The sequence below is a fragment of the Muscardinus avellanarius genome, assembly GCF_963383645.1.
Source record: "Muscardinus avellanarius genome assembly, chromosome: 14".
NCBI classification, from domain to species: domain Eukaryota; kingdom Metazoa; phylum Chordata; class Mammalia; order Rodentia; family Gliridae; genus Muscardinus; species Muscardinus avellanarius.
The window spans coordinates 75086105-75109933 of NC_137800.1; the positions used below are offsets into that span (position 1 = coordinate 75086105).

At 43.6% G+C, this 23829-nt stretch overlaps 1 protein-coding gene across 1 annotated transcript in view; it reads right to left on the reverse strand.

Annotated features, from left to right (window-relative positions):
• Nucleotides 1-23829, reverse strand: part of KIF13A (kinesin family member 13A) — a gene marked incomplete at both ends in the record, with an annotated part of 250691 nt that overhangs the window by 103231 nt on the left and 123631 nt on the right. The window contains 8 exons of the mRNA XM_080710284.1: nucleotides 1495-1614; nucleotides 4788-4954; nucleotides 5059-5145; nucleotides 6640-6770; nucleotides 10894-11028; nucleotides 13055-13165; nucleotides 15496-15708; nucleotides 16692-16803. Of these exons, the coding sequence (XP_080566410.1) occupies nucleotides 1495-1614; nucleotides 4788-4954; nucleotides 5059-5145; nucleotides 6640-6770; nucleotides 10894-11028; nucleotides 13055-13165; nucleotides 15496-15708; nucleotides 16692-16803 (1076 nt within the window). The remainder of the gene's footprint in view (nucleotides 1-1494; nucleotides 1615-4787; nucleotides 4955-5058; nucleotides 5146-6639; nucleotides 6771-10893; nucleotides 11029-13054; nucleotides 13166-15495; nucleotides 15709-16691; nucleotides 16804-23829) is intronic.

Consider the following 23829-nt stretch of genomic DNA (forward strand, 5'->3'; position numbering starts at 1 on the left):
ACTTCAGCTCCAATTTGTAAAACTACCATTGTGTAACCTTGTGTGCACTTATATATTTTGTAAAGGTAGCATTTCCTAGAAATTTTAAGTGCCAACCTCTCCCTTAGCACCCTCTTCAGCCAATGGCATAAAGATTGCGTGGCTCAGGCTCCCAACAATAGAAGTCTCCCACTGAAAATAAAATAACCAGTTTTCCACCAGATTGTTCCTGACTACCTAACTTTACAGGTGGCAGGATCCCTTTTTTCAAAAAGTAAAATTCCTTGCTGAGCCACTTTCAAACGTGTGTCTTTTCTTACAATGCCATGGAAATTTATTTCTAACAGTAGCCACCACTGAAATTGGGAACAGAGATGAGGGTTTAATTCCTATCTGGGACCCTTGGGAAGAAGGTGCCATTCTTCATAGATACTAGGTTTTCTTTTACTTTAAATTCAAATGAATTGGGTTTTAGATCAGCATTTACTCTAGAGACTCATGAAATATTATTCCAGTCTATTACTGGGATAAAGGAGCTGTGTCTGTATCTGGAAGCACTTCTGCCCTGAACTGTAGTATAGCAATAAGGCCATTAGCAACAGTAGCAGGAATACCCATAATCCTTTTCTGTGCTGTTAGATTCACAGGGGAAAGAACACCTATCAGATTTCAATTACTTGGAAGACAGGGGAGTTGAGACCTGGAGGGGTCATAACTGGAAGAAATATTCCTCAATCAAGCATCCACAGTACAAGTTGGGCATGGTGGTGCACACCTGTAATCCCAGTACTTGGGACACACACACACACACACACACACACACACACACACACTAAATAAATAAATAAATAAAAGAGTATAGACTACATAATCAGGTGTGGTGGTGCACGCCTGTAATCCAGGTACTTGGGAGGCTGAGACAGGAAGATCCAAGGTTTGAGGTCAGCCTCAGCAACTTAACAAGGCCCCCAGCAACTTAGTAAGATCCTGTTTCAAAATAATAACAACAATAAAAATACATGTAGGCTTGGGGTGTAGCTCAGAGGTAGAATGCCCCTGGGCTCTATCTTCAGTACCACACACACACACACACACACACACACACACACACACACACACACACACACACAGAGAATACAGAATACGTAGCCAGGTATGGTGGTGCCCGCCTGTAATCTCAGCCACTTGGGGAGGCCAAGGCAAGAGAATCGCAGGTTCAAGGCCAGCCTGGGCAATTTAGGGAGGCCCTGCCTCAAAATAAAAAATCCAAAGGGCTGAGGATATAGCGCAGGGGTAGAGTGCTTGCCTAGCATGGGAGAGACTCTGGGTTTGATCCCCAGTACTATGAAAAAGAAAAGCCCAGAGAGAATACGGGACGCCTCTGTCAGGCAGGGAACCTCAGCTTCTCCCCAACTGTGCTAATTAGATTTTGCCAAAGCGTGTAGCACGAGCAGCAGACCGCAGCACTGCGAACCCCAGCCAAGCCCCTCGAGCTGATGCCAGCCAGCTAGAAACCTCTGTCCCAGCGCTTGTGGAGGAGCTCCGTCTGGAACCACAGGAGAGGAAAGAGAATCTTCAGGTAGGACCACCAGGGGGACGACCACCAGGCAGACAGGCTTACCAACGGGAAGCCACCTAGGCAGAGGGGAGACCGTGAGCACTGTCCGGGTACCAGCGCCTCAGCCCCGGCCTCAGAGCAGGATCGTGCGGCCCCGAGGGAAGCTCCATCCCCAGTGGGACTCGGTCAGGAGCGGGGATGAGGAACACCACTTTTACGCAGAGGAAATCAATACCAGAGAACAAGATGGCCTGGGATGCAAACGAGGGTCCCTGTCAACGCCACAGATCCGGCCGCCAAGGACTCTTTTGGCAAAGCGAACCAGAGGAATTCATGAATGCTTACTAAACACTCACTGGTTCTCGTGGGCTAATTACATGCGGAAGAAGGTAGCAACCAGGTGAAACCAGAAATCTGTCATCTGAGATAAATCACTGATTATGTGGCGAATACTTGGGTCTTCTGCAGAGTTCAAGAACAGAGACTTGTGGAATTCTGTACCCTCCTCTGAAGAAGTGAGCTCTCTTCAAATGGGCCTTCATCTACCTGGAGCTTGGAAACCATGCCCTCCCGTCACAGACTGCATGGCACATAACCACATGGGCTCCCCCAAAATCACTTGCAGGAGACTCTCTGCTCAGGTGTGTTGTTAAATGACCCACGGAAGTGATGCTGATGATGAAAAGTTAGCTTTGGACTTGGTGGGCGGTGGGGTGGACTAAAGCCGGACTTGTAGGGAAGAGCCAGTGCCTCCTCTAAATACCTTCATGTTCAGAGAGAGAAGTGATCAAACTTGTTCTTTTTTTAATTCTGGGGATTAAACTCAGGAACATTCTCCTCTCTCTCTCTCTCTCTCTCTCTCTCTCTCTCTCTCTCTCTCTCTCTCTATTTTGGTGATAGTGAGACATGAACCCAGAAGCATTCTACCTCTGAGCTATACCCCCAGCCCTATTTTTTATTCTTTATTTTGAAACAGGGTCTCACTATGCTGTGGTGAAGGGCCTCACTAAGTAGCTGAGGCTAGTTGCGAACCTGTGACCCTCCTGTGTCAGCCTCCTGAGTACCGGGATTACAAGCGTGAGCCACCATGCCCGGCTGGCTCTCTATCACTGAGTGACACCTCCAGCCCTTTTTTCATTTTTTATTTCAAAACAGGGTGTCGCTAAGCATTGAGGCTGACCTTGAACCTGTGATTCTCCTGTCTTAATCTCCCAAGTATTGGGATTACAAACATGTACCACCACACCTGGCTCCAAATTTCTTTTGTAAAATTACTTCTTTTCTCTATTTTTTTTGGGGGGGGGGTTTAGACTCTTTTATATAAATATATTATACTTGTTCTTTACAGTCTGGTCTTTTCTTTATGCTTTATTTATTTTTATTTATTTACTTTTTGGTGGGACTGGAGGTGGAACCCAGAGGCTTTCTACCTCCAGGCTATACTCCCAGACCTATTTTATATTTTATTTGGAAACAGAGTCTCACTAAGTTGCTGAGAGCCTCACTAAGTAGCTGAGGCTGGCTTCGAACCTGTGTGATCCTTTTGTCTCAGCCTCCCAAGCCCTGGGATTACAAGTGTGCACCACCACGCCCGTATGTATGTATGTATGTATGTATGTATGTATGTATGTATGTAGTACTGGAGATGGAACCCAGGGGTATTTTACCTCTGAGCTACACCCCCAGCCCTATTTTTTTTTATTATTCTTTTTTTTGAAACAAGGTCTCACTGAGTTACAAAGGGCCTCACTAAGTAGCTGAGGTTGTCCACGAACTGCAATTTCCTCCTGTCTCAGCCTCCCAAATGCTGGGATTACAAGCGTGAGCTACCATGCCTGGCTCATTTTTATAATTTAAAAAAGGACCCCTGAGACTAAAAATCTATAGATAAGAGATGAACAAAAAGGTTGAAATCTTTTTGGGAGAATGCCCAAATTAATATGCCAGAGATCTGACTGGTAATTCTCCAACCACGCTCAAAGCCCCCTGATGGGCTACTTCAAACAGGCAAGACAGAAAGTCACTACTTAAGGGAAGAGCTCAATTGTGAAAGTAAAAATGCTCTCCAGCGCCCTGACAGTAGTAGCCACCTGTCCCAGGGCCCTCGGGTCCTCGAGGTCCTCCTGGGCTCAGGTTGGGGGTCCTGAGATGCCCCAGGAATAGAGAAGGAGGAGAGTGAGCTTGGGTCATACCACAAGCTAGCTGTCTCAGGTGCTCAGGGTGGATGTATGTAGGACCCACCTTATCTGTGAAATATGGTACTGGTTCCGGAAATGCTGCCTCTGGCCTGGTGATAGAGAAAGTTGCTTATCTGCTTTCTAGATCCCAGGCACCAATAATAGGAACTGGGAGACTGGGAGATGGGATGAAGAGACAGATTTACAAAACTGCAAGCAAGAAAGTTTCTGGTGTGCATTTTATTGAACGCACACAGGTGTATATAAACACAGAGGAAGAGAGAAGAGGGAAATGAACATGGGCTTTTGGACACAGTGAGGAAGAATTTTACTATAAGTTTTGAAAGTCTTCTAGAAAGGGTGATAGAGAAATATTACTTTAAGGAGATTTTCTTCTTTAGCGATCTGAGACAGGATGGGTATAGATCATTCATTTTCCCTACCATTTTTAAAAAAATCAAAGTTACCTGTGTTTATTTAGTAAATAAGTCTCTTTGGGATATAATTTCCATTTGAGTTTATAGTAAAATGCTGTAACTTTTATCACCCCACTACATTCTACTAAAAATTCCTGGATTCATGTTTTTGTGGGGAGATTTTCACATGCAAATTCAGAAATGAGCCAGGCATGGTGGTGCATGCCTATAATCCCAATATCTGGAAGGCTGAGACAGGAGGATCGCAGGTTTGAGGTCAGCCTAGCAACCGAGTGAAGTCCTCTGCAATTTAGTGAGACTCTGTTTCAAAATAAACAAAAAGTAATCCGGGTGTGGTGGCACCCGCTTGTAACCCCAGTACTTGGAAGGCTGAAACAGGAGGATCCCAGGCTCAAGGACAGCCTCGGCAAGTAGTGAGACTCTCATCAACCTAATGAGACCTTGTTCCGAAATACACCTGAAGGAGACCATGCCCCCAAATCATTTCATGTGCCCTCATCAATGGCCTGTGTAAGGAATAAGCGGTTTTGTGTATCTAAGTTTCAGGGTACCGCTTTATCCGTAACGCTTATTCCTCACTGACTGGCCTGAGATGTGCTGCTGTCCAGGCGCTGGGGTTTGGAGCCCGGCTCTTACCGTTACTGTTCAGTGTTTTCATGATCACCTCCATCTGGGCGAATTCGTAGTTGTAGTCTGGTTCTGAGGAAGCCTCGCTGGCTGCATCCACGTCATGCTCGGCTGGACTGGCTTCTTTTTCAAAGTCTTTCAACCAGTCTCGTCGTTTCCTCTTTGGTAAATTAATTCTGGGAGAGGAGGGGGTTTCTCGCCGTTAGAGAAAATCGACTTGTATTATACTTAAGTAGATGAAAACCGTATGCGAAAATGTTAGAGAACACAAACACATTACCTAAAAAAGTGGTTATTGCCCCATAAGATTCTGTCGCCGTGCCACAGCTGGGTAGTACTGCACACAAGAGCGCCATTTACACAGGACCTGGAGAACACGAGAAAAGAGGTCAGGGGGACGGTAACGAATGCAACCCCAGGACTCAAAGAGAAAACCAGAGGAACTTCCTCTCCGCAGCTACGCCAACTAATATCTGAAGAAGCGACGACAGAACTTGTTATAGAAACACACATCTCAGCAGTGAGCAAGGGTTACCACGTCCCTCAGAGGTTGACAATTTCTGTCTCTGATGGAGACAGCAAACAGTGTTGATAGGCTGCTGTGTTAAAATTTGCAAAAACAAGAGCTGGGCATGGTGGCGCGTGCCTATAATCCCAGTACCTGGGAAGTTGAAGCAGGAACAGATTAGAGACCAGACTCGGCTACGTAGCAAGGCCCTCGGCAACTTAACAAGACCATATTTCCAAGTTAAAAATAAAATCGCACTGAGGGTTTAGCTCAGAGGTAGAATGCCCCTTGGTTCAATCCCAGCACTACACACACACACATAAACACACACACACACACACACACACACACGCACGCACGCACGCACGCACACATGCACACACGTACACAAGTACGCGCATGCATGCAAAACCAAAAACACATATTCAAGAAATAATTCATTTGGAGCCAGGTGTGGTAGAGCATACTTGTAATCCTAGCATTTGTAAGGCTGAGACAAAAGGATTGCAGTTTGCAGACAGCCTCAGCTAATACTTAGTGAGGTCCTTTGCAACTCAGTGAGACCCTGTTTCAAAATAAAAAGTAAAAAATAGGGATGGGGGTGTAGCTCAGAGGTAGAATGCCCCTGGGTTCCATCCCCAGTACCACAAAAAAGAAAGAAAGAAAAAACAGAAATAACTCATTTAAAAAAGTTTTTCTGATAACTTAAGACCACAAAATAATTAAAGGTTAATTTGTTAAAGGACTGCCAGGTGAAGTTCGCTGGAGAAAAAGACTGAATAGAATTTAAAATTTCCCATAAATTACTTTCTACATATATAGGACTCGGTTTATTTTTTTTATTTTTATTTTATTTTTTTATGGTACTGGGGATGGAACCCAAGGGCATTGTACACCGAGCTACACCCCCAGCTATATTTTTTAGTTTTTTGAAACAGGGTGTCATTGAGTTGCGATGGGCCTCACTAAGTAGTTGAGGCTGTCCGCGAACTGCCATCCTTCAGTCTTAGCCTCCCGAATGCTGGGATTACAAGCGTGCGCCACCACGCCTGGCTTCTTTATAGGATTCTAAAGCTCCAAGCTGACCTTGGAGTAGACCTGGAACTCGCATATGCAGAGAGGTGCTCCTTCACAGGAACACTTCAACTCTGGTGACTAAGGCTTTACTGATAACAACAGAGACAGTGCTCTGAGATGTTACTGGACCAGTCTCTATAACGGAAAGCCCGTCCTCCTGAGGACCCAGCGCATCCTCAACGCTGATGCAACTGAAGCAGATGAACAGCTGTGTTCTCTTTCTAAAAACAAGGCACAAGGCTTGTTCTCAAGGCAAGGCACATCAACTTCTCTTACCTTGCATTTTCTTTTGGAGTAAGTGTGACATCTCCATCACATGCAATATCTATCTCACAGTGCTCGGGCTGGATTCCAATACCGAAGAGCTGGATGTCCTGAGAGGTGTCTGCACCTACCCTGGTATGATCCTAGTAACACATTAGGAAAGAATCAAGAGCCCACACCGATAAGTCACTCAACAAATGTTTATTACAACCCATTTGAATAGCCCAGCAGCAGAGACACATCAATATTAAACGAATCATGTTAGATGTCCAGAGCAACAGAAGTCAAAAAGTTACCACAGTAAGGTTTTTTTTTTTTTTTAATGTTTAAACACTACAGAAAAAAAAGTCCTAGTCAATACTGGACTACAGACTGTTTCATTACAAGGAAGCTGGACTTTTGTTTTTTTGTAGTACTGGGGATTGAACCCAGGGGCATTCTATCTCTGAGCTATACTTTCAGCTCTATTTTACTTCTTATTTTGAAACAGGGTCTCACTAAGTTGCAGAGGGCCTTGTTAAGTAGCTGAGGCTGGCCATGAACCCACAATTCTGTTTTAGCCTCTTAAGTATTGGTATTACAAGCATGCATCACCATGCCTGGCAAGAAAACTGGACTTGACAGTAGAATATTTTGGGTTCCAATTCTGACTTGACTGATTGTTATTAATGTTATCTGTGGAACTGGGGATTGAATCCAGGGGCATTTTACCTCTGAGCTACATCTCCAGCCCATTTTTTTTTTTTAAACAGGGTCTTACTAAGTTGCTGAAGCTGGCTGTGAACCTACGATCCTCCTGTCTCAGACTCCCAAGTACTGGGATTACAAGCGTATGCCACCATGCCTGACTATTATTTAAGTGATGATGAAGAATTTCTCCCTCTGAGCATCAGTTTCGTTTTCTTTTTATTACAGAGAAGGGAAGAGAATCCAGGACAATATCTATTTTACCTGTGTGACAGAATTCTGTCAAGGATTGTCCAAGTTAACTGTGAAAAGTGTTTTGAAAATAGCTAAATTAAAGAACTTAAAAAGCAGTTTCATGGAAAGCCATAGTTTAATAGCTGTAACTTTTTTTTTTAATTTGGTGCTGGGGTTTGAACCCAGGCCTTTACAAATGCTGAGCATGTGCTCTACCACTGAGCTACACCCGGCCCTTCACATATACAGCTTTCTCAATGCTAAAATAGCTGTGTTTCTAATACCAATGTTATATAGAGTACTGAAGGTGATGAGTTACATGATGAATAGACTGGTATGGCTTTAAGTACTCTGAACCTTAGACATACAAAAATGGTAACTACTGGTGGTTCAGTTCCCGTTCATTCCATTTAGTCATAAGCAGTTTTTACTATATTGTTCTACAAATTATTTAATCATTGTGACAATGGTTACAGTTTGGACCTGGAGTCCAAACTGTCCCCTGGAGTCCAAATTGGTCCCGGCTGGTGGTGCTATGGGAGGGGGTGGAGACTTGAGGAGGCGGGGCCTGGCTGGAGAAAGGAGGCTACTAGTGGGCGTGTCCTTGAAGGGGCATTGGGACTCTGTCCCACACCCCACTGGAGTGTTTCTCGCTCACCCTGTGCTCCCCACCACGATGTGATGCCTCACACCACAGGCCCACGGGCCCACCAGACCCTGGGCTGAAACCTCTGAAACTATGAGCAGCCCAAACTCTGTCTTCCCTTTGTTTTTCTCAGGGAATCTGTAAGAGTGATGGAAATAATACTTCCCTATGCAAAAGAGAAAATGTCTTTTTTTTTGTAGTACTGGGGATTGAACTCAGGGGTGTTCTACCTCTGAGCTACATCCCCAGTCCTATTTTACTTTGAAATAAGGTCTCTCAAAGCTGCAGGGGGTCTTGCTGAGGCTGGCTTTGAAGCCATGATCCTTCTTCTCAGCCTCCTAAGTACATTTTTCCAAAAGTTAAAACTTCAAGCCGAGCGTGGTGGCGCACGCTTGTAATCCCAGCATTCGGGAGGCTGAGACAGGAGGAGCGTGGTTCGTGTACAGCCTCAGCTACTTAGTGAGGCCCTTTGCAACTCAGTGAGACCCTGTTTCAAAAATAAGGAATAAAAAATTAGGCTGGCGATGTAGCTTGGAGGTAGAATGCCTCTGGGTTCCAACCCAAGTATTGAAAAAAAAAAAAAAAGTTCAGAAGCAATTCCTTACCCCTTAATCATTTCCTAAGTGAACAGATCTTAAGTGTCTGTCGGTAGATTTTCATTAATTCAGGGACTATTGTACCAAATTTATATCTCTGGAGAAAATCAAAGGAAAAGGTTTGTAGAAGACTGAGGCTTCTTGCTTCAATTCTAGAGTATTCTCCATTGCATTCTATATTCACTAGGCAGACTGGATTCCTTAACAAAGTGTCTATGTACCTTTCACAAGTGGGTACTCCCTCTACATTGAGAAATACATGTAGGTTGGGGAAGGGCTAAATGAGTGATGTGTGCATGTATGCCTCTACCATCTTCTACCATCTTGTACTCCATTAAGATATATGACTGTAATGCATCAAAAAAAAAAAAAAAAGACAACATCTCACTAAAAAAAAAAAAAGAAAGAAATACATTAGGCAGGTGTGCTGGCGCACGCTTGTAATCCCCGTGCTTGGGAGGCGGAGACAGGAGGATTGCGCAGGTTCGAAGCCAGCTGTGCTGGCTTAAGAGATCCTGTTTCCAAATAAAAATAGGTCTGGGAATGTAACCCGGAGGTAGAAGGGTTTCCAGGAACCCCAGTACCACCAAAAAAAAAAAAAAAAAAAAAAACAATAATAAAAAAAAAATAGAAATACACGTATGTGAACAGAAACTGAGCTGCCTTCAAGACCCCAGGTCTCCATTTCTTGACAGTTATTTCAATACTGTCACATATATTTTTATGGTGAGTCTGTGTGTGGGTGTGCATGTGTGATTAAATATGCACTGATTGATGGTCAGCTGAATACCTGGTACCAATTGGGGTACCCCATGGCACTGTCAATCAGGTGCCCTGTTGCAAACAAATGCCTTATTTCTTATTGAACAAAAGAAGCCAGAGGTTCTAAAATTGTACTCAGAGAACTCCTGGCATCGCTGAGAACCTGTAGGGAGGCCCATGAGCTCAAAACTACTTCAGTAAAAACACTAAAACGTTACCTGCCTCTGCTCTCATTTTCTCACGCATGTACAGTGGAGATTTTGGAGACTACACCATGTGTGACAGTGCTGTAGCTCTGAAGACTATCGGCTATGTACTTGTTTACATTTGCATTTTAAAATGTCTTGAGAAAGCATATTAAAATATAAAATAAAAAAGAAATGACCTCTGTCTTAATGTCTAATGCAATAAACAGAGATGTAACCTAGGTACCCTAAAGTTCTCTGGAGTCCTTGATACTTTCTAAGAGTATAAATGGGTCCCACAGCCAAAATATTTAAGAACAGCAGCAATCACCTGTCCAAGTGGTCAGTGTGCGTCCTGAGGACAGCGAGCCAACTCTGAGAGGCTGCACTTGGTGAGTAAGTATAGGACCAAAAGTCCTTTCTTAAGAATGTGGGCTTGTTTGTTTATTTAATTATTTTGTGAAACTGGGGATTGAACCCAAAGGCATTCCACTCTTGAAATACAGCTCCAGCCCAGTTTTAATTCTTATTTGGAAACAGGGGCTCACTAGGTTGATGAGCGTCTCACGACCTGCCGAGGCTGTCCTCAAACTTGTGATCGTCCTGTCTCAGCCCCCCCAGTACTAGGATTACAACCGTGTACAATCACACCGGGCTATGGACATGGGTTGAGAATGGACAGACCTGGAAGAACTTTGCTGTCGAGTTTAGCACAAGGGTCAAGATTTCAGGCTCATGTTTGTTTTGAGTTCTCCTTAGAATTACTCAGTGGTGGAACAGAACTTTTAGGGTTTCTCAGCATCTTTGTGGTGGGATCAAGATATTCTCAGAATCCTTAACCTCACATGTAGGGCCATGTGTTAAAGGTGGGGCTCCCCTGACCACCCTTAGTTGCCCGCTTGGGCCCCTCTGAAGCCAGCACTCAGAGGGAATCAGGCCAGCTAGCTGTCCAGCTCCAGGTGAAATAAGAGATGGTTTTCACTCAGTATCCCAGGGACTGCTCTACCCATTGTCTTTTTTTTTTTTTTTTTTTTTTTTTTTTTTAAATGAGGGGTAAGTTGGATGCAAAAGCAAAATCAGAGACGGGTGTCCAGGTTCAACTGTGAGTTGTACCTGAGCGGTTCAGGATTGCAGCTACGTATTTACATATCCTCACCTTTAGATAATAGACCAGGAGTTCATTGAGGGCAGGGTCCGCATTCAGGTTGACTAAGTAGCACTTGTCATCCCCCACCTTGATGCCAGATGTCTCCAGGGAAATGCCCATGCTTTCCAGCTGCCGTTGTCGTTCCTGGGCACAAGAGCAGACAAAAACGGGGGACTCTATTTGTTTCTCTATTCACAAGAAATATCCACGGAAAGAGGAAGTCACTGTTTCTGGGGATAATGCCAATAGAATGACATACGCTACTCTGTTCAACCAAGTTTACTGAAAGCCTGTATGGAGTGCGATCTTGTAACGATGTAATGGGGCATCATGGGTGAACCAGACACCATCTTGGCCTGGTGGAGGGGACAAGACCATATAAGTAGAATCCAAGAGAGGACAGCACTGTGCCATCGGAGGGGTACAAAGTGCTGTAGGCTTCCAACGAGGGAGATTATGATGGGTCAAGAGACCAGGAAAGGCTGCGGGAAGACAGTATGTTTGAGATGGTTCTTGAAGCATGAAAATTCCAACAAGAAGAAATGGAGGAGTAGCAAGACAAAGACAGGGCACAGGAAAGCAACATGCAAGCCAGGCGTGGTGGCGCATGCTTGTAATCCCGGCATTTGGTAGGCTGAGTGCAACTCAGACCCTGTTTCAAAATAAAGAATAAAAAGTAGAAAATAGGGCTGGGGGTGTAGCTTGGACGTAGAATGTTCCTGGGTTCCATTCCTACTATTGAAGAAAAAAAAAAAGCACCATATAGACTCTGGGTATAATGGATGCTCTCAGAGGACAGGAAGCCCTAGCAAGTAGGGAAAGGCATTGGGAGATGGAGCTAGAAGTGCACTTTGGGACCTTATGTTAAAGGCTTTAAATTCATTGTTCATTCATTCATGCAAGATATATCTAATAAACTTTATAAAGTGGTAGGTACTGATCTAGGGTTGGGATATAACCATGAAGAAAACAAAGTCTCTTCTTTCAAAGAAACATACATTCTAGTGAGAGGATATAGATCATATAAAATAGAAAAGTGAAAAATTAAATTTCCAGCTGGGTGTGGTGGCGCACGCTTGTAATCCCTGCACTTGGGAGGCAGAGACAGGAGGATCGCACAGGTTCGAAGCCAGTCTCGCTGGCTTAAGAGACTCTGTTTCCAAATAAAATATAAAAAATAGGTCTGGGAGTGTAGCCTGAAGGTAGAAGGGTTCCATCCCCAGAACCACCAAAAAAAAAAAAAACAAAAACAAAAAAAAACCAAAAATTAAATTTCCAAAGCTGGGCGGAGTGGCGCACGCTTGTAATCCCAGAACTCGGGAGGCTGAGACAGAAGGATCGCATAGGTTCCAAGTCAGCCTCAGCTACTTAGTGAGGCTCTCAGCAACTTAGTGAAACCCTGATTCCAAAAAGCATAGGAGTATAGTCAGGAGGTAGAAAAGCCCCTGGGTTACACCCCAGTAAAACCAAAAAACATTTTTTTAAAATTAAATTTCCAATGGGGTTAAGTGCTATAGAGACACATATGGTGATGTAAGAGGGTTAGGGATGGAGGTGTGTGTGTGTGTGTGTGTGTGTGTGTGTGTGTATCTTATCTATTAGAAATGTAAGCAGAGATTGTACCAGGGTTCTAGTAATTACTTTTAAGCCACTTGATTGGGATGGTCCAATATTTCCATGTGGTTAGTAGGTTTAAAATGTTGATGAAATGCACAGCAAAGAGCCATAACACACACACACACACACACACACACACACACACACACACACACACACACAGCTGCAGATTCACAATGAAATAAATGATTGCTGTATTTGTTATCAATTCTGTGCCAAATTGTGTGTTATACATTTGTTATAATTTATTCTGGTCTCACGTTTTGGCATTTGATCTGAAAGTCACGAAACAGGCTTTGGCTGCCATGGGAAGAGCAGGTACTGAGAACACCAGCTATAACCATCCCCGCTTACACACCACCTCACACTTCTAGCCAGTGAATGGACCACACTGCACACTGTTGAACAGACATGAAGTGTGTATGATCACTGCAGTTTCTAGTTCAGCAGGAAGAGACCCTGCAGACTTCCTGAAGATGACAAGTGGTGGCACAGAAAAGACAAACAATCGACCATGAGCATGACAATATTCAGGTCTCAGCTGTCGGGCTACCTGGGCGATCTCTTCTGTCTTCCTCAGCTTCTCTTCCCATGTCACCGTGAGTTCTTTAATCAGCTTTTCAGACTCCTCAAGCTTCTCTTTTAGCTCAGGGGCTTTCATGGCCTTTAAAATAAAATCAGAGACATGTGACTTCCCAAATCTGTCCAGTGTTACACACAAGACACATACTGTGGTGTCTATAGGTCCTTCTGAAGGAAGGGTCAATAGTCTTTGGCAAACAGTTGAGTCTCACACTGTCAGGGTGGGATTTGGACCTGTCCCAATCTGTTAATCACATAAAAGGGAAGAGACCAGGCTGTTCCTGATTCCAAGATTAAAAAAAAAAATCACACGATTACAATGGAGTCATCTTGTCCATCTTACCTAATTTTCACATTCAAAGACCTAAAAGATGCTGACATTCATCTTCAAAATATCAAAGTAGGAAAAAAGGTTACTTAAACATATTTCTTTTTCAATAAGACAGAGAGCAACACACATCACCAAGAAATGTCCCAGCTATCTTACTCTACTCTGAGAAAGGTAAAGATTCTTTTCATTTATTTTAAAATTTGAATCTGGGATCTTTAATCTTCTCCATAGACAGTAAGACATTTAGCAGATTTATTATTCACTTGGAAGCAGGACATCTGGTTACAGGGCTATAGTTTCCCTCTGTATTTGTTCACTAAGAATAATCCAGGGGTCCAATAGAGATATCAGCAGCTTAAGAACTAGGAAAGGGGCTTCTCTTGGCAATGATTTGCTTTGACACCCTATGGTATCAGAAACCTCTACAGAGTAAAGCCCTATGAACAAGAAAGATGGCAGAGCGTAGACGAGAGGCTGAAACTGTGGTATCTCGAAGCTGGCTGAGCATCCTGGGGCCTCAGGGCATTAACAGAACCTCAGTGGTAAAACACATGGAGAGCCTAGGTGAACTCATGTGGTTCCTCTTCTCTTTCCTCTGGCCAGATATCACTCTAGACTTCTGACCCAAATAATGTGGTCACAGTGGAAATGCAAATTCAGAAAGAAGACGAAGTAGAAAATCCACCTACACACAAATTTGAGAACCATTATACTTCTCTCTTAGGATGGTGATCAAACTTTACTAGCATATCAGTTTTTCTGGTGTTTTGTAAGCCTTTCTTGGCAGCAATGAAGCAGTTATGCTTTATGATAAAACATAAACTAGCAACTTAACTATGTGCAATGCCTTCTTGAGCACCTACTATGCGTTAAGTGCTTTATGGTATTGATCCTGAACTAGGAGTTAAGGATGAAAAAATTAACAAAATGCAGCTTCCTGGACTTCAAGAGCCCCCCCAGTCTGGAAGAACACAAAGGCACATAAAGAAATAGTTAAACTGCAATGCCAAGGTCACCAACCTTGGTGTTTACTTTGTCTTCCGGTGATTACTTTTTGATTTAATAATGTTGCTAAAGATTATTTGAAGAGTGGCTGGCATATGAGCACTCATACTCCTCCTACTCTACAGCATAACACTGTCCCAATTAAAGTGGGGCCAGAAGAACATCAAGGCACATGAACTCAGAGCGTGGAGTCACGCCTAAGCCCTGGATTGAGAAAGCACGTGACATCAGCTAAGGGACCTCCACCGCAGTCTCCTCACCTATTTTCTTTTTCTTTTATGGTACTGGGGATGGAACCCAGGGGCATTCTACCTCCGAGCTATACCCCCAGCCCTATTTTTTATTCTTTATTTTGAAACAGGGTCTCACTGAGTTGCAGAAGGCCTCACTAAATAGCTGAGCTTGGCTGTGAACCATGATCCTCCTGTCTCGGCCTCCCGAAGGCTGGGATTACAAGCGTGTGCCACCACGCCCGGCTTCCTCACCTATTTCAAAGGAGACAATGCCTCATTCAGCAATCTGCAAAGAATAATGCTGATGTGTAAGAGTATGTGGTTACTAAAGTTTGGGGGAAGCCAAGAAAAGATGGTAACAATGTAAAAATATTTTGTCACCTGCCAGAGGCTGGTGTGGATGAAAAGGTGAAAAGAGATTTCTGAATTATTCCCAATGCCAAATATCCATGATGGTGCCATCTTTGTGACTGAGCACAGAGATGATACCTCACTTCTATGGAAACTGCATAACCCTGTGGAAACACAGGCTATGATATTACTGAGGCAGTACACTTGGGTCTCAGGATTGTCCATGGGAAGGACAAAGACCAGGAGATCTACTGAAGACAATAAGGCAGGCACAGGATTCGTCTCGTTTGCCTCCTTGACTGCAAGTTGCTAGGACAGAAGTCCTCTATCGCTCGTCCTGGGCGCCATGGTGCTCAGCACTGAGCAGATGCCAGTCAGCACTGACGTGGGGCCTCGCATGCAGACGACCTGGAACTGCGAGTGAGCGCGTCCTCCCCACTCAGACCCGCGGTCAGGGACCTCCCAGAGCAGGGGGCATCGCGCTGGCTTTACCTCGGCCTGCGAGAGCTGCTCTCTCAGCTTCTCGACTTCCTCCCGCAGCTCTCGGATGACTTTGGCATTGGGGTCCTCATTCACAACCGCGTGGTTCACGATCCTCTTGGCTCGGTCTGCGTATCTTAATGTGGAGAGGGTCTCCTCGTAGTTGTCGGCTGCTGGGCTAATGGTGGCTATCATAGAGGTCTGGCTGTTGCCCCCTAAATTGTCCTGAAAAGCATTTCAAACAGCTTCTTAGGGAAGCCCGTTTAGTCCATGCACAACACATGACAAAAGCAAGAAATACATACATAGGAAAGTATTCTCTAATTTTTTCCCTCTTGTATTGGAGATTGAACCTAGAGTCTCCTGCATAAGAGGAAAGTATTTTACCACTGAGCTATATCACCAGACTGTGTGTGCTGTGTGTGTGTGTGTGTGTGTGTGTGTGTGTGTGTGTCACTGGGGATGGAACCCAGGGGCTTTCTACCTCTGGGCTATACTCCCAGAAATATTTTATATTTTATTTGGAAACAGAGTCTCACTAAATTGCTGATAGCCTCACTCAGTGGCCGAGGCTGGCTTTGTTTGTTTGTTTGTTTGTTGTTTTTTTTTGGTGGTACTGGGGTTCCTGGAAGCCCTTCTACCTCTGGGCTACACTCCCAGACCTATTTTATATTTTTGAAACAGGGTCTCTTACGCCAGCGCGGCTGGCTTCGAACCTGCGCGATCCTCCTGTCTCCGCCTCCCAAGCGCAGGGATTATAAGCGTGCGCCACCACGCCTGGCCTTTATTTTATATTTTGAGACAGGTTCTCACTAAGTTGCTCAGGCTAGCCTGCAACTTGTGATCCTCCTGTCTCAGCCTCCCGACTCAAGACGCTGGATTATAGGTGCCATCACACCCAGCTGTGACATTATTCTCAATGAAGAAAATGCTATGTGGAAATGTGTTTGTGCTTCACAGATAATTTTAAGACAAGAAGAAATGTGGCCTGTCTTTCTCTACAGCAATAAATAATGCCTGTCAAACCACAACATTATAATGGAATAAAATGCAATAGAAAGTAGTGCTCATCCTGTATGCTCAGGATGTAGAATAACAATGCTGTCAGGAGGGTTCTCTGTGCACTTGGGTCCCTTTGCACACATCTTTCAGCTCTCACATCTGAAACAGACCATTTTAGTTGGAAAAGAACTGGAGCTGTGGATTACCTTGAGAAGCCACGTGAGGACTGAGTCTCGATAAGGCACAAATTTGTTTTTACCCTTGCCAGCTGCCTGGTCGGCCAGGGATGATATCACCAGCCCTAAAGTTGTAAGTGATCTGCCAAGAGAAAGTACAACATTAGTCTCAGGGAATATTTATTTTGCTTTCGTAAAACAAAAAAACTCACTTATTAACTTAATACTTCAAGGTAACAAGTATGAAACATGCAGAACAAGACTCTAAGGTTGATACCATCAGTTCTCCATTAATTTGCCAAGAAGCTAAGAAAAATCAAATGTCACTTCTTTAATCTAAAAGAATGAATTCAGAATCCTTATAAAAAATACCATATTCAATTATAGGACCTGTGAAACATAAATATTTTAGAACCTGGAGACATACTTTTAAAAAAGCACAGTAGACAATTTTAACTTACTTCCAATATTACAGTTAAAAGTCTGAACCATTCATTTCTTTAGGTCTAATTTGAACCATTCTGGCCTCTGATTTTGTTTCCCAGAATAACCATGTAACTTGCAGAGCGTCCTTTGAGCACACATTATAAGGTAGAGGACATCTCCCATTCATCTCCCTACAGCTGGCAAACCTATTTCAATGTAGAGCTATTAGAGCCAAACAAACACAAGAACTATCTGAGGAGAGAAGTACAAATGGGTAGAGTGTGAGTGTGAGTGTGTGTGTGTGTGTGTGTGTGTGTGTGTGTGTGTGACTGGGGTGGAACCCTAGGTCTCATACACGCTAGGCAAGTGTTCTATCACTTGTGCTATACCCCTCCCCATGGCTTCTCTTCCAATCTTTGCTATTCAAAGTACTATGGGCATCATTTGGATACTGGATAGAATACCTTAGAACTTCTCCAGATCTACTGAATCAGATCAGTTAAAGCTATTGCCAGGTGATGCCTAAGGACACTAAGTTTGGAAGAGGTGTGGTTGAACAATATGTGATGATAGGTATGTTTAGTTGTCTAAGTTTATAGTTCTCAAAATGTGGCCCTGAAGCTAAGTGTGGTGGCTCATGACTGTAATCCCGGTACTTGGGAGGCTGAGACAGGAGGATCGCAGGTTTGCAGCCAGCCTTAGCTATTTAGTGAGGTCTTCTGCGACCTAGTGAGACCCTGTTTCAAAATAAAAAATAAAATAGGGCTGGGAGTATAGCTCAGAGGTAGAATGCCCCCTAATACTCACCCCCTCAAACGACAAAACACAACACCCAAAACCAAAAATTTCTTGCTAGAAATGCAAACTCTCAGAGCTCAGCCGAGGCCCAGTGAAAGAGAAACTTGACGGGAAGCAGAGCAACCTGCGGTCTGACGAGCCTACCAGGTGACTCTGGTGCCCGCTGTAGTTTGATGCCACTGGTCCAGGTTAATAAGCGCGTTGGGGATGCTATACGCCTTCTCTGCACCTGGAGAAACAAGTGTTCTACAAACCACAGGTCTGTGGCATTGAGAGATGATGGACATCCTCTTGTGATATAGCGAAGTACCAATTGCTCTTTTCAAAGGAAATCGACTGGATCACAAATTTAGCAGCCAGAAAACCGCAACCTGAGCAGGTCTCACAGAACTGCGGAGGGGGGGATTACATGACCTCAGGAGGGGAAAGTGACTTATAAATGGCTAAAAAATCTAGGTGTTACTATTCATTTATAACAAAGAAGGGCCCAAGCCAGCAAGTGAAAGACTAGACAGCTTTCTCTCTACTGTTAACACTAGATTTTCATCAAATAAGTTGAAAGCAAGCATATTTCCCACAAAACATAATTAATTCCCCAAGGGAGAGCCACTGAAAAGTCACCGAAATATAAAAGCAAACCCAAGAGGCAGAACATGAGCCAGAAACCATTCCACCAAAATGGCAGTTAGAATTTCAGTAACTACCAGCTGTAACCACAAAGTGGCACAAATACATCCATCATGCTAGACAGTTCTGAAGCTCCAACAAATTTAACCCGAGAGAAGAAAGCATGTGTACACACAAAACTTGGACGTGACTTTTCAGAGTAGCATTATTCACAAAAGCCCAAATATGGAAACCACTCTATCAAATGATGAATAGAAACAAATTTTTGCTACTTTTAAATCACACAACAGAATCTTAGTGGGTCTTAAAAAGAATGGAGTCGGAATATAATGCACCAATAAAAAATTTAAAAAAAAGAAGAAAAAAAAAAAAAGAATGGAGTCCTAGCTGAGTATGGAGCTCAGTGACGGGGTCCTGAGCTGGCACCTAGCACGTGCAAAGTCCTGGTTCCCTCCCAAGCATCACCCCACCCTCCAAAAAAAAAAAACCCAAATAAATAAAATTGAAAAAAGAAGTGAATGAGCCCTAACAAACTATGCTAAGTAAAATCAGAGTGACCAAGAAAGGTCATTCCTCTTTGAATATGTGTCTCACAAAAAAATTCATGGGCCTCATTTGGAAACTGTGCCCTCACAGTTGGCTGAGGTCATTCTGGAGCACTCTAATGCAGTGACTAGTGTCCATGTAAGAGGACCCCGTGAAGATGGACGTGTCCATGTAGAGACTGCCGTGAGGAGACCCTAAGTCAAGGACACCGAGGGTGACCGGCAACACTGGAAGCTGGGAGACAGACTTTTGCCAGGAGCCCTCAAGAAAGAGCAAATCGGCCAGGGATGGTGAAGCCCGGCCATACTCACAGAACTTGGGAGGTTGAGACACGAGGAATGCAGGCTCAAGGACAGCCTCAACAATGCAGCCAGACCCTCAGCAACATAATGAGACTCTATTTCAAAATAAATAACCAAAACAACAAACAAAAAAACAAAGAAACAAACATAAAAAAAAAACAAAATTTTGCTACTTTTAAACCACTTAATCTGTGGTCAACTGTGATGGTAGCATGAGAACAGTCACACTTTTTTTTGAGGTACTGGAGATGGAATCCAGGGGCATTCTACCTCAGTCCTACTTTTTATTCTTTATTTTGAAATAAAACTATATGTTATGTGGGTTCTCAATATAGCTGTATTTATTTATTTATTTATTTAGTTTGCGGGTCTGGGGATGGAACCTGGGAGCATTTGACCTCCGGGCTATACCCGGAGTTTTTTTTTTATTCTTTAATTTGAAACTGGGTCTCACTAAGTTGTGGAGGGCCTCACTAAGTAGCTGAGGCTGTCCGCGAACTGCGATCCTTTGGTCTCAGCCTCCCGAATGCGTGCGCCACTACGCCCGGCAATATAGCTGTTTTTAAAAAGTCAAACAAGTTCAATTTTCCTCCTAATGGTAATAATTTTAGTAAATAAAATTGAATGTGATCTATTTTCATAAAGGCAAATAGGAGTTTAATATATACATTTATGTCTCAATATAGAATATATGGCATTTTCACACTTTACAACTGCTGAAATAAAAGTTCTGGCTAAAAATAATTTCAAATAATTGAAGATTTATTCCAGATTATTTTACTAGCAAGTGTGACAGATTTTTTTTTTTTTTTTAAATTTTCTCTCCAGTACTGGGGTTGGAACTCAGGACCTTCGCAAATGCTAGTTAGGCAAGTGCTCTACCACTAAGCTACATCTCCAGCTTGGAGATCTTAATTAATATGAGCTTTTATAAAGAGCTCAGTGAAGCCGGGCGTGGTGGCGCACGCTTGTAATCCCAGCATTCAGGAGGCTGAGACAGGAGGATCCCGGTTCGCGGACAGCCTCAGCTACTTAGTGAGGCCCTTTTCAACTCAGTGATACCCTGTTTCAAAATAAAGAATAAAACGCTGGGCGTGGTGGCGCACGCTTGTAATCCCCGCGCTTGGGAGGCAGAGACAGGAGGATCGTGCAGGTTCGAAGCCAGCCATGCGCGCTGGCTTAGAAGACCCTGTTTCCAAATAAAAATGTAAAAATAGGTCTAGGAGTGTAGCCCGGAGGTAGAAGGGCTTCCAGGAACCCCAGTACCACCAAAAAAAAAAAAAAAAAAAAGAATAAAAAAATAGGGCCGGGAGTGTAGCTTGAAGATAGAATGCCCCTGGGTTCCATCCCCAGTACCACACACACTATAATAATAACAACAACAACAACAACAACAATAATAATAATAATAATAATAATAATATTATTAAAAAAAAGAGCTCAGTGACTCAGATGTCACTATTAGTAACTTCATGGTTAGCAATGACCTTTCACATGAAAACACATGGAATTTTCATCACGGAGGAATGATTTTATTCTGTCTTGTGCTGATTACTCATCAGTGTAGGGAGAAAAAAGGGAAAGTTCCTGGTACTCCTAAACAGTAAAATATAAAATCCAATCAGGATTTTGAGAGAAAAGGGGTAAGAGTGGCAAGGCGCTATTATAAGCTTAATGAAGGGAAGTCGGGCATGGCGGTGCTCACTTGTAATCCCAGCGCTTGGGAGGCTAAGACAGGAGGATGGGGTTTGCAGTCAGCCTCAGCTACTCAGTGAGGCCCTCTGCAACTTAATGAGACTCCGTTTCCAAATAAAAAATAAAAAATAAAAAATAGGGCTGGGGGTGTAGCTCAGAGGTAATATGCCCCTGGGTTTAATCTCTAGTTCTGAACAAAAGAAAGGAAGAAAGAAAGAAAGAAAGGTTGAAGAAACACACAAAAAGAATAAGAAGAATAAGGAGGATTGTCATTTCAAAGTTAACTTATTGGGCAGGGAGGGACAGGAAGACAGAAGAATTAAATATAAGTGGTTAACATCATGATACTTCAGCTGACTTTTTATTTATTCTCTATAAATCTTTAGTATGTGAGATTAGGGGTTGAACCCAGGGGCGTTCCATGTCCGAGCTACACTCTCAGCCTTTTTTATTTTTTATTTTTGGTTTGAAACAGTGTCTTTCTAGTTGCTGAGAGACTTGCTAAAATACTGGGATTTAGGCATGCATTAACACACCTGGTTTAGCAATGGCTACACACATGGGAATTGGAGCCACTAATGCTTGCGTGCTGTTAAATCACCTTTTTTTTTTTTTTTTTTTTGGTGGTACTGGGAATTGAACCCAGAGCATTCTACCTCCAAGCTATACCTCCAGTCCTATTTTTTATTTTTTGTTTAGAAACAGGGTCTCACTGAGTTGCAGAGGGCCTCACTAAGTAGCTGAGGCTGACTGCAAACCTGCGATCCTCCTGTCTCAGCCTCCCAAGTACTGGGATTACAAGCGTGTGCCACCACGCCCAGCTTAGGTCACATTTTTTGAGTAAGGACTAAGGTAGAACAAACTTCATTATCAAACTGAGCTGTCTGGAGAAACTGGCTGTCTGTTCTATCTCTAAACCTCATCTTTTTTCCCAGAAGATCAGATAAACTGCTTAGTTTCAGCTTGGTGACCTAGGACTTTAGCATGAGTAACTCCATTTTGATTTTCAGCCTGGCCCATCAGGGTCCAGGGCAGGCACTTAGTCTAAAACAATGGCCTTGGGTGGTTTGTATTTAACAGCATGCAAGCATTAGGGCTCCAGTTCCCATGTGTATAGCCATCGCTTGATATCTGTGAGAGATAGGTTCTAGGACCCCACCCCACTCCATGAACATCAAACTCTGCTCAAGTCCCTTATATAAAATGGCATGCTTATAATCTCAGTACTTGGGAGGCTGAAACGGGAGGACTACAGATCGAGGATAGCCTCAGTAAATAGAGAGACTGTCATTAACTTACTCTTTTAAAATAAAAATAATAAGCCAAGTGTGGTGGTGCACGCTTGTAATCCCAGCGCTTGGGAGGCTGAGACAGGAGGATCGCACAGGTTCAAAGCCAGTCTCAAATACTGAGTGAGGCTCTCAGCATCTTAGTGAGACCCTGTTTCCAAATAAAGTATAAAATAGGTCTGGGAGTATAGCACGAGGTAGAAAAGCCCCTGGGTTCCACCCTTAGTACCACAAAAAATGAATAAGTAAATAAAATATGGCTGGGGTTGTAGCTCAGAGGTAGGATGCCCCTGAGTTCAATCCCTAGTGCCACAAAATAAGTAAATAAATACCTAAATAAATAAATACAATGGCATAGTATTTGACTATAACCTATACATATCCTCCCATATACTTTAAATCATGTCTGTGTTTCTTGTAATACCTAGTACAATATTCATGGTCTATTAACTGTTATACAGTATTGTTTACAGAATAACAAAAACAAAAATCTTGGCGCACACTTGTAATCCCAGCACTCAGGAAGCCGATACAGGAAGATCGAGGTTCACGGACAGCCTCAGCTACTTAGTGAGGCCCTTGCAACTCAGTGAGACCCTGTTTCAAAATAAAGGATAAAAAATAGGGCTGGAGGTGTAGCTTGGAGGTGGAATGCCCCTGGGTTCAATCCCCAGTATCGCGTACGTGCGCACGCACACATAGAGGTTTGGCAGAGATGCAGTTTCCCTCCCCCTCAGTATTTTCGATCCACTGTTGGCTGAATCTCTGGATGCGGCACCCACGGACATGGAGGGCTGACTATATAGTTTGTTCTGTAACTTGTTCAGCTTAAGAAGTATCCTATTGGTAGACGCCACTCCCTTTCCCCTAGTAGTATATACTTGTTCAAAACAAGAGCTCTATCTCAATCTATTATCTCCTTGGAACAAAAAGAAAATAAATAGTGCAGGGAGACTGGGGCTCTCAGATAGGTGAGCGGAAACCGGGTCGCCCACCCTCCTGTCCCTTCCAGGATCCACCCAGGAGTGGCCCGTCCAAGGACTGCGGGAGGCCCCCAGATTTAAAGTTCAGTGTCTGAAAGTTGAAAAACAAGCTTACATATTTTAATAGGCATTTTCTTCCCAGGGAGCTTAAGAACCTAACAAGCCCACTGGTCGTGGATCCTGCTAGTTCTGGCTTCTCCAGCCGCAAGCGGAGGGGAGCCGCTGGACCTCACTGGGATGCATGGCAGTGTGGCAGGTGTTTGCCGATTTTAGAGGCAGAAAAAGTTATTCCAGGAATCTTTCTAGTTCTACCGAAGCGACTGCTGTTCCCCGAACCTGCTGGAGTTGGATATAGTTAGGAAGTTCCTAATCTTTAAGTCTCTAACCACAAGTTCTTGGGCGGGGCGGGGAAAGGGGCAGAAGCTGCTGGAGAGGAAGGAAGAGTTAGGCCAGGGCATGGTCTTTATAAACAGAACTGTGTTCTTTTTTCTTTTATTTATTT